Source organism: Mus caroli, unplaced genomic scaffold, assembly GCF_978045245.1.
Source record: "Mus caroli unplaced genomic scaffold, Mus_caroli_1 scaffold_1, whole genome shotgun sequence".
Taxonomy (NCBI): Eukaryota; Metazoa; Chordata; class Mammalia; order Rodentia; family Muridae; genus Mus; species Mus caroli.
The window spans coordinates 64,131,924-64,150,356 of NW_028227256.1; the positions used below are offsets into that span (position 1 = coordinate 64,131,924).

Here is an 18,433-nt window from a genome sequence, read left to right on the forward strand (position 1 = left end):
AGAGGTCAGAAGATGCCATTAGATGTCCTTTAACAGGGATTACACATTGTTGTGAGTCTCCATGTGTGTGTTGGATCTGAACCCATGTCCTCTGTAAGGGCAACAAGAGTTCTTAATGCTCTTAGCCTCTGAGTCATCTCTCCGGTTCCATGCCAGCTTTTATTCTTTCCTTGTTTGTTTCTTTCATTCCTCCATTCCTTCCTTCCTCCCTCCCTCCCTTGCTCCCTCCCCCTCTCTCTTTTTTCTTTTCCCCTTTCTTTCTTCTCCCCCTCGCACCCCCCCCCCCAATCCATGTTGGTTTAATTATGGCCGCTTGCCTGAATTTGAGCTGGGGTTATTTCCCAAACCAAGGATAATTTACCAGTAGCTTTTGTACTGAATCAAATGACTTGTCCTCCTCCTTAACTACATACTATTCGAGTTTTATGAAAATGTTTTATTTACTGTGAGTTAGATTTTCTGATATTACAGCTATGCATTTCAGTTTTACTGGATTAAATACTAAACCATTGTAATTTAATTTTATTGTGTCAGCTATTGCTAGAAGGAGCCCTCAGGTATCGGGCAATAGATGGTTTACAGTAGCATTTTATTTTTGTGCACTTTGGTACTTTACCAATTATTTTTCTATTGGTTTTGAATTTTAGGTTAAAGGGTGGCTTTAATCACTTTTGTGTCTTTTCTGTTACACTGAATATTAGACTAATAATTTCATTTATTTAATAAATGTTTGTCTGTGGACCAGATAATGTGCTAGGCTTTGGGAATAATCTGATAACTGAACTGTTGGTGGAGAGAGTGTGCAGTCTTGTGTAATGTTGGAAAACCAGTTCCAATAGATTCCTGTTTCACACAGATGAAGAGCTAGAGTAAAAGTCCAACATTGAAAAGGTAGCCGCAGATTTAGGAATCACCATGCAGCCAGGCCAATGGATCTCATGACAGTGGCTACATACACAGAGGGAGAGAGTGTGGTCTGACTGGAACAGGTGTTAAAGGCTGAGGCTGGACAAAAGCTGCACCAGTTGCAATGGATGAAAAACAGGGTGGAATGGGTGGAGGAACCAATGTGGCAACTCTGGCTTTATACAGTCACTTAAAACTGTATAAAAAGTAGTCCCTGGTTATTACTGAGGAAGAAAACTCATTAGAACCATAAACATAAGATTTTAAAGAGATGAGGGAGAGAGACAGAGAGACAGAAAGAGAGACAGAGAAAGACAGAGAGAAAGAGAGACAGAGAGAGACAGTTAGAGACAGAGAGACAGAGACAGTGAGAGACAGAAGTTTACAGAGATGTCAGCATTGCTAATGCCAGAGGCCTCCCAATGGCTTGAAAAAAATATATATTTGTGAATTTTTGAAGAGAAGAGCCATGAGTATGCATGCAGATGGAATATAAGAGCATATCTGATGCATTCAAATGGAACACTTCACTGTTTCATTCAGTGCTTGTGTTTGGTTTGAACTTAAATCTTTCTTTTCCATTAAATCCCAGTGAGTCTGTTACAGAAGAAACTCTGAGAAAGGCCAAGGAGATTGGGTTCTCAGACAAACAGATTTCAAAATGTTTGGGACTGACTGAAGCCCAGACAAGAGAGCTGAGATTAAAGAAAAACATCCACCCTTGGGTTAAACAGGTAATGCAATATCTCTATCAAGGATTCTTGTTTTGACATGTAGCTATCATCTCAAACTTACCATTAACTAAGTGTGCTTAGAAGACGCCGCCGCTTATCTGACTGATGACCATGACTTTGTTAGGCTCACTCAGTACAGGGTGACACGTTCCTGAAGGGACAAGGATGAAGATGGGGCAGTGGGATGTAAAGAAAATATAATTTCTATGCTTTAAATACAGTAACCAAAATTATCTCTGCCTTTGACCTATGTCTAACATATATGTAGTGACAGAAATCTTGGGGTAATAATATATGGGTCAGCACAGGGGCTGAGTCTCTGGAAAAAAAATCATTATCTCTTTGGGTACTAACTTTTTAAAAGGTCAGTACTTTATTTTAAGTGCCCCATCATTATGGTTCATTCATATTCATCGTGGCAGGGCTGGATGTAATGATCTCATCTAGCATTAGTGACAATCACACATGAACATTCATAGGTATGCCATTTGGTTGGCTCTCTCTCTTTCTTTTTTTTTCTATTAATGGAAGGAGTGTTTTGGCTTAAAGTACCACCAGCTGCTTTTTGTCCTTTAGAATCATTGACTTTTTTTCTGTGGGTTTAAGACGCACATGTAAGCCCTTAGGTCACAAGCTGGATTGTAAATATTTTCTGCTCAGCGATTATTACCTTTCTTTTTTCTTACCAGCTTCACACCAGCTTGCCCTGTCAGCCCAAAATGCTTGCTCTCTAAGCTGAGCCAGTGACCCTTGAGAGTAGAATTGATTTACCTTTTCCAATTATGTCCGATGCGATCAGGATTCCCCACTGCCTGTTTGTGCTTTCTTGTGTTACCCATTAGTACTATCACTAACGTAAATCCTATACATTAATTTGCAAACTGTAAACATCCTTTCATGTAGAGCATTTTGGTCTGACTTAGACTTTGTACATAGACGCTTTAGGTGCCTGGTTGAATAAATGGTCCTTGTGACATATGAACATTTTATGTGGGTGGTACTACTGCAGGGTTCCAAGGAAGCACTGGGCAATCTCTAGTTATTTATTGCTCAAGTGACCACTAGTTTATATTGTTATTTCTTTTGTCTCTTTGGTTTTCAGAATCAGTAAGTGCCTTGGTTATACATAACTTTTCCTGGCTTTATATTTGACAGTACTAGATGTTAAAGAAATAGCATGAAACTTCCGGTCTTTAAAAACTGTAAAGAGTAAAAACTTTATCACTTAACAAATTTTCTTTTGCAGATTGATACATTGGCTGCAGAATACCCATCAGTAACAAACTACCTGTATGTTACCTACAACGGCCAGGTAAGAACTACAGAGGTCATCACATGTAGATTGCTCTGGGTTTAGGGCTGGCCTACCTTAGAGAGTGCATAGTTTTCACCTCTGATTATTGGCCGACCTTGGTAATAGATGCCATGTGAGAAAGATGCCACAAGGAATGTCTGAACTCATTCCATTAGGCATTGCCTTAACAATGGAACCAAGCAAGTGTGAGAGTATTCTGTATACTCAGGACTAAGTTGCAAATCTTGAGTTATAGCAATTTAAAAAAATAAATAGAGCTTCTGTGAGAACACTTTATATTTAGGGATTTCCTAAGACTAATAGAGGTGCATGTGAGAAAGACACAGAAACTGGGCAAGTAGTCTAATTAGATGGAATAACAACATTATATTTTTTCTTTTCCCCCTCAGGAGCACGATATCAAATTTGATGAACATGGAATAATGGTTCTGGGCTGTGGTCCATACCACATTGGTAATGTGATAACATGTGTATATAAGACTTTAGAGTTTTCTAGCGCCCTTTATAAATATTGATTCCATTATTCTAAGAGTTTACCAGACAAATATTGTCATAATAAATGTTTTACAGTTTAGGAAACTGAGTTACAGAGAAATAATATTTAAACGTATGAAATAAGTGATTTAGTCGTAAAAAAAAGTGGGACTCAAGCACAAATCTCAACTACAAATTCCACCTCCTTTTGTATCACTATATTGCATTATAATTTTCACTCTTGTTCATAAAGAAGGGCATAAAGAAGTCAAATCAAACTCTCTCCCCAGGCTGGCCCTAGAGCATGGATGTAACTCTGAGGCTGCTGCTTCTCAAAGGCCTCCCCTCCAAAGACTGTGGCTAAGGACTGGGTTTCCAGCACACTGGTGTGAACTTCACCTGTTTGTACCACCTATCTGTATTTGGTTTATGGCTATAAAACCTAAAACCTTTTTATGACCATCCAAGCTCTTCTGTTTGGAACGTTTCCTTCAACCTTTGATTTTATGTGATTCATTTATTACTGCCATGTTACACTGTGGTTCAGAGAAGAGCCAAACTGATGATCAAGTGCATACATTACTTGACACTGAGGAGCACAGAGCTGCAAGTGGATAAACATATTTTGATAAGACTTTTTAGAAGATAATGTCCTAATGCAAAGCATTCATATGAGTACTTTTGCCTCTATGGCATCCCAGCAGAGTGATATTTTGGGTCATTGAGGCCTTTCTTATGCTTAGATTAATTCTTAGAAGGTCACACACTCTTAAAAAGGACAGGACTCTCCAGTCAGTGAAAATATGTCAGAGCTGCAAGTGACCTCAGGGACTGCTGGGTTAGGCCTCTAAGAGTAATTAAGTCAAAGAGTTAAAGAAAGACCTTAAGTGTTCTAATTGCTGGCTTAGCTGTTTAGCATAGTGAAGTCAGAGTGCTCTCTGAATTTCCTTCATTAAATGAAGTTTATCTTTTTACAGTCCATTGACATCGAGGTCCGAATTCTTCAAACATGAAGATACTTATTACCTAGCTTAAGTATAATTCAAGCCAACATTTCATTATTGTCCAGCCAGTCCCTACTTCTCTTCCTATTAGCAGAACTTGTAAATAGGTTTAAAGTTTTATACTAAGAACTCAATTGAAAGCATTGACTTCCTTCATCTGCGCTGGCTGGAGAAATATTTCTTCTCTTATTCCTTTTCCTAATATTCCTTGTCTCTGTAGGCAGCAGTGTGGAATTTGATTGGTGTGCTGTCTCCAGTATCCGTACACTGCGCCAACTTGGCAAGAAGACAGTGGTGGTGAATTGTAACCCAGAGACTGTGAGCACTGATTTTGATGAGTGTGACAAACTCTACTTTGAAGAGCTGTCTTTGGAGAGAATCCTAGACATCTACCACCAGGAGGTAAAAAGGGAGAAAAAAAAAAAACACAAATCAGGAAGGAGAGATATATTCAGTATATATCTTGCATATAATTATATTCACATGTTCAGATTTATAGTGTAACTCTTTTTGGGACATATCTCCAGTTTTTCCCACTGTCTAATTTTGTAGGGAAACTCCAAAAATAATTGCTCTAGCTTTTTACTTCTCATATCTTGGCATAGAATGGTCATTTCATGCAATATTCCCCCATTTTATTCGTATGCATTCCAACTATGTTGAAAGCTCACTGACACATACCAGTCACATATTAACTAGCATACAGGAGACTCCATAAATATCTTTTGAAATGATTTAAGAGGTCATATTTTCATACAATAAATATTGTGGTTTAGTGGTGAACAGTTCTCAGAGGAGGTAGGTCAGTTGTTTGCCAATGGCCAGTTCAATCCTTACTGAATCAGATAAAACCATTATCACTAGTCTTCAGGGTCAGATTAATGAGTCTATTCCAAATGATTCAGGTTTCTGTGAGGCTTTCTCTTACAGTTGAAATTGACCTATCCTCATGACCATATTATTGAATATATATTCTCTATGGATTAGTGATTTATGGTTACTCTAAGTCTGTAGAACATGTTATTTTATATTATATAAATAATTATTGTAAAATATCATGATGATGCCCAGTAGTTGATATAACTCTGTTAATTTCTCACCACAAAGAAACAGTCCTCTATGTGAGAGAAATACACTGAATCATAGCCATAGGGTTGAATTCTAGTTTTGACTGAGAAACTCTCTTGTGCGTGTTTCTGGAAGTCTCTGTGATCTATCCTTTTGTCAATGAATAATATAACAATGTAGGCACAGCCTATGCAGGCACTGTGAAGATGAGGTGGAATTTTGGATGATAATGTATAGAGCTGAAGCAATGTGATGACTTCATGTTTACAAAGAGCAATAGATAAATTTAGAACCTATGTATACTTACAGGTGTCTGCTTAAATCTGACCTATTAATCTCAACACAATATAATGACACTCATTGTACCATTTATATAATCCATGATATCACTGTTAAGAGCTTTCTAGGTGACTCCTTTATACTCTCAGATAGATAGTTGACCATCAAAAGAAGTACATTCTACAAATATTTCTTTAGAATTTTCTAAATGCCACGTTTAGCAGGAAGGATATGTCTTAGGGTTCTATTGCACTGAGCAAACAGCATAACTAAAAGCAGCATTGGGAGGAGAGGGTTTCATTCCATCTTACAATTCAAGGTAACAGTTATCACCGAGGAAAGTCAAAGAAGACACTTAAGGCAGGAACCTGGCTGCAGGAACTGATTCAGTGGCCATCGAGGAGTGCCACTTACAGGTTGCTTCTTATGGCTTCCTCAGCCTGCTTTCTTATGGAACCTAGGACCACCCACCTGGGGGTGGCGTCACTGTAGGATGGACATACCACCAAAATTATCAATCAAGAAAATACATAACAGGATTGCCTATGTGCCCATCAGGTGGGGATTTTTTTTTCAATTAAGGGTTCCTCTTTCAAAATGATTTTAGCCTGTATCATGTTGATATAAAATCTAGCCAGCTCAAACATTCTACCTTCAAGGCATTAATAATAAAACTGGGATCCATGATGTATCATGAAAAATTAAACAGTTTTTGGAAAAATATTAAGAAGCGTCATAGGCAATAGCATCATGTAATTTCTACACTGTTTCCTTGTGTGAATATTTCAGGAATATTCAGAAACTTCTTTACTGCTTTTAGATGTTCTCATACATAACTTTAAATGAAACTCTGAATATAATTGAAGGATTATATTCAGATTATATTATATTTTAGAAATGAATATATTGACCCTTCACTGAAACTCATTGGCATCTAAAATAAACTACCACATCAGAATACAATGTTATGTTGGAGAACATATAAGCAACATTCCATCTATGTCCTTTAGGTTACCCTATATGGTGTATCAGGTAACATATACAATGATGTACATATATGTTTCCTCCCATGTCATTGTAGTCTTTCCTTACAGCAGGCTCCACAAAGCTGCTCTATCACATCTGATAATGGGTGTAACTTCAATGAAGGAGATTGCCATTATCCTATCTTGAGATGTTGAATGCCCTAGCATGTTGCATAGTTTTAAATTTTATTTTTAGAAAATTGAAGACATGTCTAACAATTTTCAGAAATACAACATTTAAGTCATTTAATAAGGAAATCTCTTTTTCCGGAATGCATAATTGCATGGGGTAACAGCAAGTATGATAGGTCTCTTAGTCTAGTTACAGACAATCATTGAACTTATAATATAAAACATTAAGAAGTGAGCTGCCCAGTAAGTAAAGTGGGTGTCCATGAGGAGGTTTTTGGCATTGGCTCTCAAGGAAGTGTTGACACCTGCTTCCCACTCGTTTTTACTTTTCTTCCTTTCTTTTCTTCCCTTTTAAATTTTTTTTCTAGAAACTATTCTAGAAAAGGAACCCTCATTCTAAAGAGTGACCAAGAGCATCAGCTATTTCTTCTGATTATGTGTCAAGGTTTTTCTGGAGGAGAGTTTTAACACTATAGGTTTAGTTAGACAATGGTACTTTTGTAACATAAACAGTTAAATGAATGACGTACAAACATTAACTAGTAATGAACAGTGCTCATTAGGGAATGAAAGGCTTTAAATAGAATTCTATTTTAGCATTTGGTTTAATTGTAATTAAATATGATGCCAAGGTTCTACATAAAGTGTAATGTGTTACCTAAAATGAAAAGTACCAAAATATAAGGCATACTGTTTCTCACTGGCATATACAATGTAAGTTTGTAAACTGGAGATAATACATGAAATTACAGAATCAAGGCCATTTTTAATGAGGCGAAAGCTACTTCTATTAGTAAGATAAGTTACATTATGTGGAATTATGCCTAAGTTGCAGCATTTAATCAGTGCTGACCAATATGATTAAGGGTTAGGAGAAATCAAAATGTTCCCAAATAACATTGAAGCATGTTCTTTTACTTCGTTAGGGTTTTAAGATAAGTTTCTGGTGTGATTGTAGCTTGGATTATGTTTAGACATATCCTCATGTTACCTTAAGTTGGGGATATCAGGTTTCAAAGTAGGAAATGAAGCTGAAAGTGAAGTTGAGGAACTGGGGATGTAGCTCAGTGTAATGTGTTTGCCCCACAGGCTTCTTGTTCTCAGCTCAGCCTTGAGTACAGAGGAACCCGGAGAGCCTGTTAAATTGTTTTCAGGCTAAATAATTTAGAAATTCCTGTAGTGAAATCTTAACTTTAGTGTATTGTATTTCAGAATATTACTGGTAAGTAACCATAATGATGATGACTGGCCAGTGGGGAATGCCAGGATTCTCTTTCTATGTATGCATCTCCAGTCCCTGTATTGAGAGCCAGGAATATCCCATTTCAGTGGTTGTTCTCAACTTTCCTCATTGTGAGACCCTTTAATACAGTTCCTTATGTTGTGGTGACCCTCAACCTAAAATTATTTTTTGTTGCCACCTCATAATTGTAATTTTGCTACTGGTATGAATTTTAAAGTAAATAGCTGTGTATAAGTACACTGTTGCTCTCTTCAGACACACCAGAAGAGGGCATTGGCTCCCATTACAGATGTTTGTGAGCCACCATGTGGTTGCTGGTAATTGAACTCAGGACCTCTGGAAGAGCAGGCAGTGCTCTTAACCTCTGAGCCACCTGTCCAGCTAATGTAAATATCTGATGTGTAATCCCTGTGAAAGGGTTGCTCATCCCTCCAAAGGGGTTTAGAAACATAGCTGTGATGAAAGGATGGACCATTTAGAGACTGCCGTATCCAGGGATCCATCCCATAATCAGCTTCTAAACGCTGACACCATTGCATACACTAGCAAGATTTTGCTGAAAGGACCCAAATATAGCTGTCTCTTGTGAGATGATGCCGGGGCCTAGCAAACACAGGAGTGGATGTTCACAGTCAGCTATTGGATGTATCACAGGGCTCCCAATGGAGAAGCTAGAGAAAGTACCCAAGGAGCTAAAGGGATCTGCAACCCTATTGTTGGAACAACATGATGTACTAACCAGAACCCCGGAGCTCATGTCTCTAGCTGCATATGTATCGAAAGATGGCCTAGTCGGCCATCAATGGAAAGAGAGGCCCATTGGACTTGCAAACTTTATATGCCCCAATATAGGGGAATGCCAGGGCCAAAAGAATGGGAATGGGTGGGTAGGGAAGTGGGGGGCGCTATGGGGGACTTTTGGGATAGCATTGGAAATGTAATTGAGGAAAATATGTAATAAAAATATTTAAAAAAAAACAAAACAAACAAACAAAAAAAACCAAAACAAAACAAAAAAAGAAACATTGGTCTAATCAAGATTAGAATCTTCTGTGAAATGGTTCTATATCATTGTTACCCAGCGAACATGCTCTCATGCCAAGTTCCTGTTGGTTAATGGACTAGCTCTTTGTAAGCTATACATTTTCACTTGGAGCTTTCCTGTGGACATGAGTCAACTTCCCAGTGATGAATGACGAGTATTTGGTTTGGAAAGAGAAGATCCGTTTTGTCTACCATCTCCCAAAAGTCTTACAAATACTTTTCTTATCCTCTAACGTCAACCATGTCTGAAAACAGCTAGTTGAGTTGGTCCAGCATTCAGATATTTTGTATATTACACAAGTGTAGCTGCTTCACACTCTACAGAGTTGAATTCACATGTCAGCCCTGAGTTAGCTGCACCAGAGACTCGTGGCCTTCCGTGAGCCAATTTCCTTAGCTACACAATGGAGTTAGTAATAACTGCCCAATGTGGATTTTGTAAGGATCAAAGAGACATTTCAGAATACACAGTTAAGGGCTAAGTAAAGAATAGTAGCTGCTATATTATTCTATCATTGAAAGTTGTTAATTTCTCAGAAAAAAGAAAGTTTGATGGAAAATTAAAATAATATTGGTATATTCATTCAAGCCATTTTGTTCAACTTCAAGCTTTAATTTAGTCAACATGGATCCTCTTTTTAATTTCCTTGACATGTGTTACATGGGACCTTTATGCATATGCTTAATGGGAAATTTGTTTTTTAAGCCTCAAAATCTTAGTGATACTTACAATAAACTCAAAATAGTCAGAGACAAGGATTACGATAGTAAAGAGAATAACTGTTTTCTAAAGGCTTTGCACAGATGAATGTTGAGTGCACTTTTAAAAAGTGGGAAATATATGAAATTTTATAAATACACAGAATGGTTGGTTATTAAATTCAATACCATTTACAGTGCCTTTAAGAATTCACTTCCAGTATGTTTGTTTAGGCAACACTGTAATTATTGTCTCAAAGAGATGTTAGCTTCATTCCTTATAAGAGTAATCCAAAAGCATTTTTAAATCATGAAAAAATAATTTGGCATGGATCAATAACTTCAATAACTATCAATTTTCATTAGTAGGTCATTAGGACAAATACCAATTGGTTATCATATTTTTGATTTTAATATCTTATTTATAAACACAGTGTATATAAGGTATTGAGGCTTCACAATCTTATTTAATCCATGTATCGGCTGTGTGAGTCAGGGTGGTGCATGCCATAGACAAATGATGTAATCTCAGGGTGAGTGGTCAATGGATAGTATGAAATGATAGGGAAAAGGATTGCTATCTGCATGTCTAGTTCCCTGTTATCACACCTCAGCTCTTCCTCACTGGTCCAGCAATAGTATTGAGAAGCCTTAAGTATATATGTGTGTGTGTGTGTGTGTGTGTGTGTGTGTGTATACACAGATATACATATATAAATACAAGAACATACATATATCTGCTTATAAGGAATATATACATATATATATATGCATATATAAAGAAGTGGGAAGGAAATAGGAAGTAAGTGCTTTGTTCAGTACAGGGAACAGATGCAAAGGTGTCAGCTGAGGAAAACACCTGGTATTTAGGATATCAAGGTAGGGGTAGATGGACTTGAACTTAGGGTTGGTCAGAGGCTAAGTAAATGAGGGTGTAGAAGGAGAAGAACAATAGCTCAAGATGTTTGGATGTCATAAAGAATTTGTTAGTGTTGACATCCAGAGGTTGTAGAGGATGAATAGTCTCATTGGGATGATAGGAACAGTGGTGGATAAGATAGCAAAGGCTTACATGGCAGGGATGGTAGGGATGTGAACTTTATTCTCTAGGCACTGGATACTTTCGGAGAACTCAGGTAAAAGAAACAACTTGGAAAATAGGCATTTATTTCAGAAATAACAAGAGTGTCCCAGGAAGCCACGGGATATGGTAGACTATAATGACAAGCACACGGTACACTTCATCCATTTTAATTTTTAAAATTCCATGTAAATGTCTCAAGTGATACTCATATGTTGTTCTGTGGCGTATTTATGTGGATTTTATGCAGCAAAGTCAAAAGAAGTTCTTATTCTTTGTGTTAAAATCTAATATCAGTATGAAATTCTCACCATCATGACACATATTTCAGTGAGTATGTGCTGTCAGCATTATTAGCACAGCCATCCATCCCTGTTCAGGTTACTCGTGTGGCTGATGTGGCTTGTTTCTTCCAGGCATGTAATGGCTGCATCATATCAGTTGGGGGCCAGATTCCAAACAACTTGGCGGTCCCGCTGTACAAGAATGGTGTCAAGATCATGGGTACAAGCCCTCTGCAGATCGACAGGGCTGAGGATCGCTCCATCTTCTCAGCTGTCTTAGATGAGCTAAAGGTGGCCCAGGCTCCATGGAAAGCTGTGAACACTTTGGTAAGGAGAGGAACAAGTGTTTCATTTTAATGTCCTCTTTTGAAGAGTCCTAACTTGAATGTTAACTACTAGAGAAGCTAACTAGAGGGCAGGTGGAATGCACACCATGCTTAGTACATTTACTGGAAAGTAGCTGTGTTTGATGATTGCACTTAAATGCTGATTATAAATAGACAGCAGTATTCTCATTAAGATTCAGACAATGAAAAGAAGTTCAAACTATTTTTGAACTAGATTTGATATGTAGAATGAGAAACTAGGAATTTTATGTATCTCAGTGTCCAATTTACATTTTAATGGAGTCTTTTGAGAGGAGGAATAACAAGAGTTAGGTTATCCCTTGATCTAATGATACCAGTCTGCATTTTTATTGCGTATTTTAAACTATTCATACCCTTTGTGTTGTTCTTTTTCCCCCCTATTAATTAGAATGAAGCACTGGAATTTGCAAACTCTGTGGGCTACCCCTGCTTACTGAGACCTTCCTATGTTTTGAGGTAATATATATTGTTTTCCAAAACAATGTTTCAGAAACTAGGAGAGACAGAAACACATGCTGCATGCTAAGAATACAAGGCTTTAGTGGGAAGGAATTTGTTGATCCAGACACGATCTCTGAAGCAACACAGAAATCTTGAGTATAAATGTTCGCTCTTCCAGCTTAAATTTTCTTCCAGGAGTGGCAACATCGTCATCTAGAAGTATCATAGCTCAAGGCATTTCCTGGCCAAACTAAAGAGGGATAGTTTTACATAGATACTAAAACACAATCTGGGACATCTCTTGGCATCATCTATTTTTTTTTTTTGATAGTCAGAAACAGCAGCTTCTTTTCGACTCTCATCATTATCTTTTGATATTGTCTTTGTTTTGAATTTTGGGGTTTTTGAGATCAGATTTTCATAATTGATGAAGCATGATGGTGAAGAACATGGGCATTGGGGAGGCTTTATAGTTAACGTTGAAACTTAGTTCTATCATCAAAGGAGAAGTTGTGAATTATAGTCCCTTCAGATGTTACCACATGTAAGGAACCACTTCACTGAGCAGGGGATAATAGGAGAAACACAATTTGCTGTGCACAATTTGGAAGTGTGAATAGGATTTGAGATGGGATTCTTTAAAATAATGAAAAATTTCAAAAGAAGAGGAAATGCGTCCTTTCATTGAAATGACATTTTGTGTAAACCAGTCTAATAATACTACTTTGAAGAATTAATGTAAATCAATTTAAACAACAGGCATGTGTTTAAAGAGGGCTGGAAGAAAAAGTCTTTGAATATTGTAAGTTATATCTATCTTCCACTTTCCTAGGCCCTGAATCCTCAGGGTCACCGCTTTAGCCACTGTCTCACAAGCCGATAAAGCAATGGCTTTGTGCAGAACTTTATAGTAATTTGAAAAGATAAAGAAAATGTTACTTTTTAAAGGAAGAGGGAAGTAATTTTTTTTCTTACTTGAGTGCTCCTCATTTCCAACTTTCCCATTGCATTGTCAAAGTGCCAAGATTCAGAGTAAATCTATTTAAGAACACTTTCACTTAGGTATTTAGAAGGAAGGATACAGTTGAATACATCTTAGTCACATATGTTGTATCCTATTGGCACATGTTACTGAAGCATCGGTTCTATTGCTACAGAGAAATAGTGACCTGCTTTGCATAGTGCCAGTGGGTTAAGATTAGCTGTTGACAATGAATACTGAAGAAACAGGGTGAGAGGAATTATGGTCTGGGCTGAACCCTGTTAACCATCAAGATCTACCTAGAACCCAGAACATACCGATGCTTGAATCAGACAGCATAATCATGGGGCTATAGCAATTGCTGGGAGCATCAGGGATTTTGGGGCTCCCATCCTTAAGTTCTTAGACTTTTTGCTTTGATTTACTGACCTTGTGATTACATGGAATTAAAATGCAGCTTAGACAAAAAGCTACCTTTCTTCTGTACTGGAATTAGAGATCGCCTGGTACTGTTCAATCAAACGTAGTATACCTTATTTCTGAATTAGTAAAGGATACTCACCTACTTTTCCCTTCACCCTTTCCAGTGGGTCTGCCATGAACGTGGTATTCTCTGAGGATGAGATGAAAAGGTTCCTTGAGGAGGCCACTCGAGTCTCTCAGGTAGTGTCCCATTTCTTTGCAACAATCTTGTTTTGTATCCCGTAACTTGTTTTCTATGCAGGTTTTGTTTTCTCATGAAGTTGTTGGGGTAAAGGTTCCCTTTTGTCTGTGTACTAGTTTCTTACACATGAGAATGAAAACCTAAAAAGGAAAAAGAAAAATGTCTTTAAGTGATGGCTGGATTCTTAGTGTTGGTGGAATAAGCAGAAGACCTGGGCATCTTTCATCATCACATTAATTCGTTTGGAGACTCGGGGAGTTTAAAAGGATGAGCACCCATGCTGGATGCTTAATAAGTATCTTGTCCTTTTCGTGAGCTCCATGCTGGTCAAGTTATTCCAGGGGCTCCCAGCCTCCAGGAAGAGCCAGCCATGTTTATAACTATCAGGTGAAAGCTTTCTTTGCTTTTAATCCTCACACCTGGGGATTGGCCTTAATCAACCACACAACTTTATTAGTAAGTCACCTTGTTCACCTATTGATTTCTGTTTCCATTCTGGTACACCGCATTTGCGAGTTAATAAAAATGTTTATGATTTTGAAGTGGCTTAAGACACCCTTCTTAACTGCCCCAAGCTTTCACTTCCTCCTTTGGTGTTACCTTGGTGTGATCCATTTAAGATTTACCCAGCAGGGTTATTGATTTGCAGACCTCGCACTGTGGAGGATGAAAGTAATGTTTTCCTTTAAAAAGCTTTCAAAGGCTACTTGGGATTTTTTTTTAAAAAAAGAACAATTCAGAGGAGAGTTTGATGTTAGGTAAGTGGAGTTTGAAGGGAGCTGAAGAATGGAGTCTGGGGCATTTCAGAGTGGGAAAACAAGCATGGATTGTTCTGAACACATGAACCCTGGACCCTTTCCTCCATGACAGCTGTTCTTCAAGGATGCTTGGTCATAAAGAAGGTGGAGAAGGAGAGTGAGCCAGAAGAGACTGATAAGGCTAAAGAAAGGAAATTAGTGGGGTTAGAATTCACATTGGTAGGAAAGTCAGTTACTGAAGTACATCTCCTTAACGAATCAGTGAAGTAACATATATTATGATTTCTGCCCAAGATCCTGTTGTGTTCTTCTTTCGAGAGGCCAGTAACTATACCCTACGTTTGAGGGGTGGGATAAGGTTGTCTTTATTTCAGCCTCAGAGGACTGTCACTTAGTAAAAGGCTTACTTTTTCTTTTCTGTTAGCATGTCAGCTGACACACCACTACAGTTTTTAAGGGAGATGTCCTAATAGAACTTGATAGCTCAAGTCTCTTCATCATGCTACAGTAGAACCCATGATACTCAATTGAACATATTCACAGTAAAATTAGTGCTGCTAATTGTTCCTTTGTCTGCTCATTCGTGTGTATTATCTAAAAGCTATTGAGTTTGGTTTCCAGCACCCACGTTGGAAAGCTGCAGAAGGGTCCATCACCTCTGGTCTCCATAGGCATAACCATTATCTGTACATATGTACAAAGAGACCCACATACATACACACATGATTAAAATAAAGTAAATTTTAAAGGAAGAGAATGAGTAGACATAGAGACATGGATACTGGCTTGGAAATTAATAGCTTCACCTTTAAAGTAAAGCTTTGGAAATGGAGGCAATGACTAATGAGTAAGGACAGAAGACAGGAGCAGCTAAGTTGGACACCCAGTGGATACCAGTTATCTAGGGCTCAGTGAAAAAATACAGAAAGATGAGGAGCCTTGGGAAAAAAGCATGAAAACACATCTTTAAATTTAAATTCTATTTACAGTGTTCAAGGATATCTGTTAAAGCTAACACATGTCTAAGATGATGAATTTTAGCCTAGTAGCCTGAAGGGCTTAGAGATATCTTCCAGAAGGTAGTATCTGGCCTAGGCTTTGAAGGAGAGCTGTTGTATAAAAGACTACGTTGAAGAGAAAAGATGAAGGACACACAAGGAAGATAGTTACGAAGTCAGGTAAATGTAACAAGTGGCTTAGATTGCAGAATCCCCATAGCATAGGGAAAGAGGAACAGGGAATGGCAAGATCACCAGGCTTCCTCTTCATTTAGTGCAGAGGAAGCAATGTCAGTCTGGGTAGGCCTGGGCACCTCAACATTGCCCTAGGACAACTGAGTACAGGAAGCAATTCAAGATCTATAAGCAGTCTACAACACTGCCAAAAGATGCACGTGTAAGGTTAATAAGGTTAAAAGAGAAATAGATTTGACTTCCAGTTGCCAGCTTCATACTCTAAAAACAGGATAAGGCTTAGCAACTTCAGACAAAGGATTTTGTATTCAAACAAAACAACAACAACAACAACAAAAAACTCACAACTGAATGTCATTATTCTCCTTTAAGCTTGTTCAGATTTACACATTTCCTTCAGATTTTTGAGGAAGAAGCTGTGGCACTTGCACAAACAAGTAAGAGTAGAGAGAATCAGATGCAATAATCACCTCTAGGTACAAAATACATAGAGGTGTATCAATGATTCTGACGGAAGGCCAGGAAATTGTATTTGTCTCATCCTTAGCCTTCTCTTTCCTTAAACTGGATCAGAAACCAATATTTGGCATTTCAGAACTTATTTTCTGTTTTCTGGACCCCCCAGAGTTGCAGAAAAACACTTGCTCTTACTGTAAGCAGAACATGACTTTATTCTTACAAAAATAGACTGGTTAATGAGCTCCTGTTGTACGTTCAGCCTTAAATTTTCTGCAAGCACTGCCTTGTTATTTACCCCGGCTGCACAGCTATCTGATATTACACACGGAATTTCTGCTCAGGTTTCTGCTTCTGTTTTTTTTTTTTTTTTTTTTTTTTTCGGCAGGAACACCCGGTGGTGCTGACCAAGTTTGTGGAGGGGGCCCGGGAAGTAGAGATGGACGCTGTTGGCAAAGAAGGACGGGTATGTGCTAGCGCTTTCTCTCACCTCTCCTGCCTTTGTCTTTCCACCAGCTTTTATCTGTGGCAACCCTGAAGTGGTCACAGGTTAGGATCCACAGCTTCTAAAAATCATGTCTGACCATAGTGGGGAAGCTGTGCAATCAGAACTCCAGACACTATCACAAACATCCCCCACTCCCAACACCCTCTTCCCTAATAACAACCAACAAAACAAACAAAAAACAACACAAAACCCTGAAGGCCAACTCTCAAAGTCTCTGAAGATTGAGTTGACTTCTCATGGGTATCGCATTCCTTGCCTTTCAGACTGTCAGCCTTTCTCTTTGATGATGTTCAGTATCAATTACCAAACCCCACTCCTCCTTCTTGAATAGATCTTTCGTTCTCATTTTCTTTTGTCTGTGGCTTTCCTTTTATGTTTCAGTGAGTGTTATAAAAACACCCAAACACTTTGCTTTTTAAAATTTCTAATTGAGCCTCTGATTTTTCTTCTCTTGTTTCCCACTATCTCCTCTCCTTTTCATTGGATTAATAAAGGCAACAGAACAGAATGGTGTAGGCTGAATAATATAGTCAAATTAGCTTTCTATATCACATCTGAAATGGCTACAACACTGAAAGCCTCTGACTTCAAGGAGAATGGAAACGGAAGTGTGTTTCACTCAAATTTGCTGGTTGTCTTAATGAAGCAGAAGGCATGCCATTTTATTTGCCTCAAGGATAGAGTTAAAAATTGGCCTTCATCTTTTGTTTTGAAAATGTTTCAAAACACTACTAAATATGTCAAATCTATTTTCCCCAAACAGATTAGCACTGCAGAGTAGAGTTTTCCTATTTTCTTTTAAAATCATGACAGTTTCTCTTAACCACAGAATCTCATAATTCTGATTTGAAGCATTCAGAGATAATATTTCCAGTCTCCTGTCTTCAGGGACAGGTATTTTTTTTTCTGAAACATATTCAGAGGGTGCTCATCTGATTCTTTTAAGTTGCTGACAAAGTGCACAAATCACTTTAAGATTACATATGTTTTTTTTTTCCCTCATTTTTATTCATGTTTGGGATGGATCTTAGGACCTGGCAGATGCTAAGCAAGTGTTCTATCCTGGAGCTATACCCTCATACCTGTTAGATTATAGATTAGAGTCTTCTTTCAGGTTGGGAAAGAGTCTCTCACATGCTATCTATCTTGAGATAATCTTTTTCTTCCTACAACTCTCATTCCCCATCTCCTGTTTTAGATAATAAAATAAGTCCCACCTTTAATATTTGAGGCAGGGATAGAGAGTAGGAGGAATGCAATTATTCATCTATGGAAGTGGAGAGTGGGGGCTATCCTGGAAAAGTGTGCTTGTTTGCATACTGTGCTTCTTCTAGAGCCTGTACTGGCTTGTTGGATTGGTTTTGGTCTGGGTTTTTGTAATGTGGACTTTTCTTTGTTTTTACCGACCATACCCTTGGATATTGTTCCAGAATCTGTCTTTTGGAATTGTTTCATGTTACTCTCACAATTTTTAAGTTCATTCCCAGAAATGGGCATACCACTCATATTTATTTATCTTAATGCCACTGAGTTCAGTGGGATGACTGCTCTTGTTTTTCCTACACACTCACAACTGTTAGGTTATATATTGGAATCTTTTTTTTTTCTGGTTGGAAAAGAACATCACACACATATACACACACATACAGGCACACACACACACACACACACATGTGCATCCATGCATTCCCACACCTACACTCATACACATAAACATGTGCTGTCACATATAAACTTACACACACAAGCATGCACAAACATGAATTGACTTCATA

The 18,433-nt window shown here is 38.0% G+C and overlaps 1 protein-coding gene across 1 annotated transcript in view; it reads left to right on the forward strand.

Moving 5' to 3' along the window:
- Positions 1-18,433, forward strand: part of Cps1 (carbamoyl-phosphate synthase 1) — a 107,142-nt gene that overhangs the window by 69,301 nt on the left and 19,408 nt on the right. Inside the window, exons 22-29 of the mRNA XM_085838147.1 lie at positions 1,499-1,640; positions 2,887-2,952; positions 3,345-3,408; positions 4,654-4,835; positions 11,421-11,615; positions 12,045-12,112; positions 13,667-13,742; positions 16,539-16,616. Of these exons, the coding sequence (XP_085694273.1) occupies positions 1,499-1,640; positions 2,887-2,952; positions 3,345-3,408; positions 4,654-4,835; positions 11,421-11,615; positions 12,045-12,112; positions 13,667-13,742; positions 16,539-16,616 (871 nt within the window). The remainder of the gene's footprint in view (positions 1-1,498; positions 1,641-2,886; positions 2,953-3,344; positions 3,409-4,653; positions 4,836-11,420; positions 11,616-12,044; positions 12,113-13,666; positions 13,743-16,538; positions 16,617-18,433) is intronic.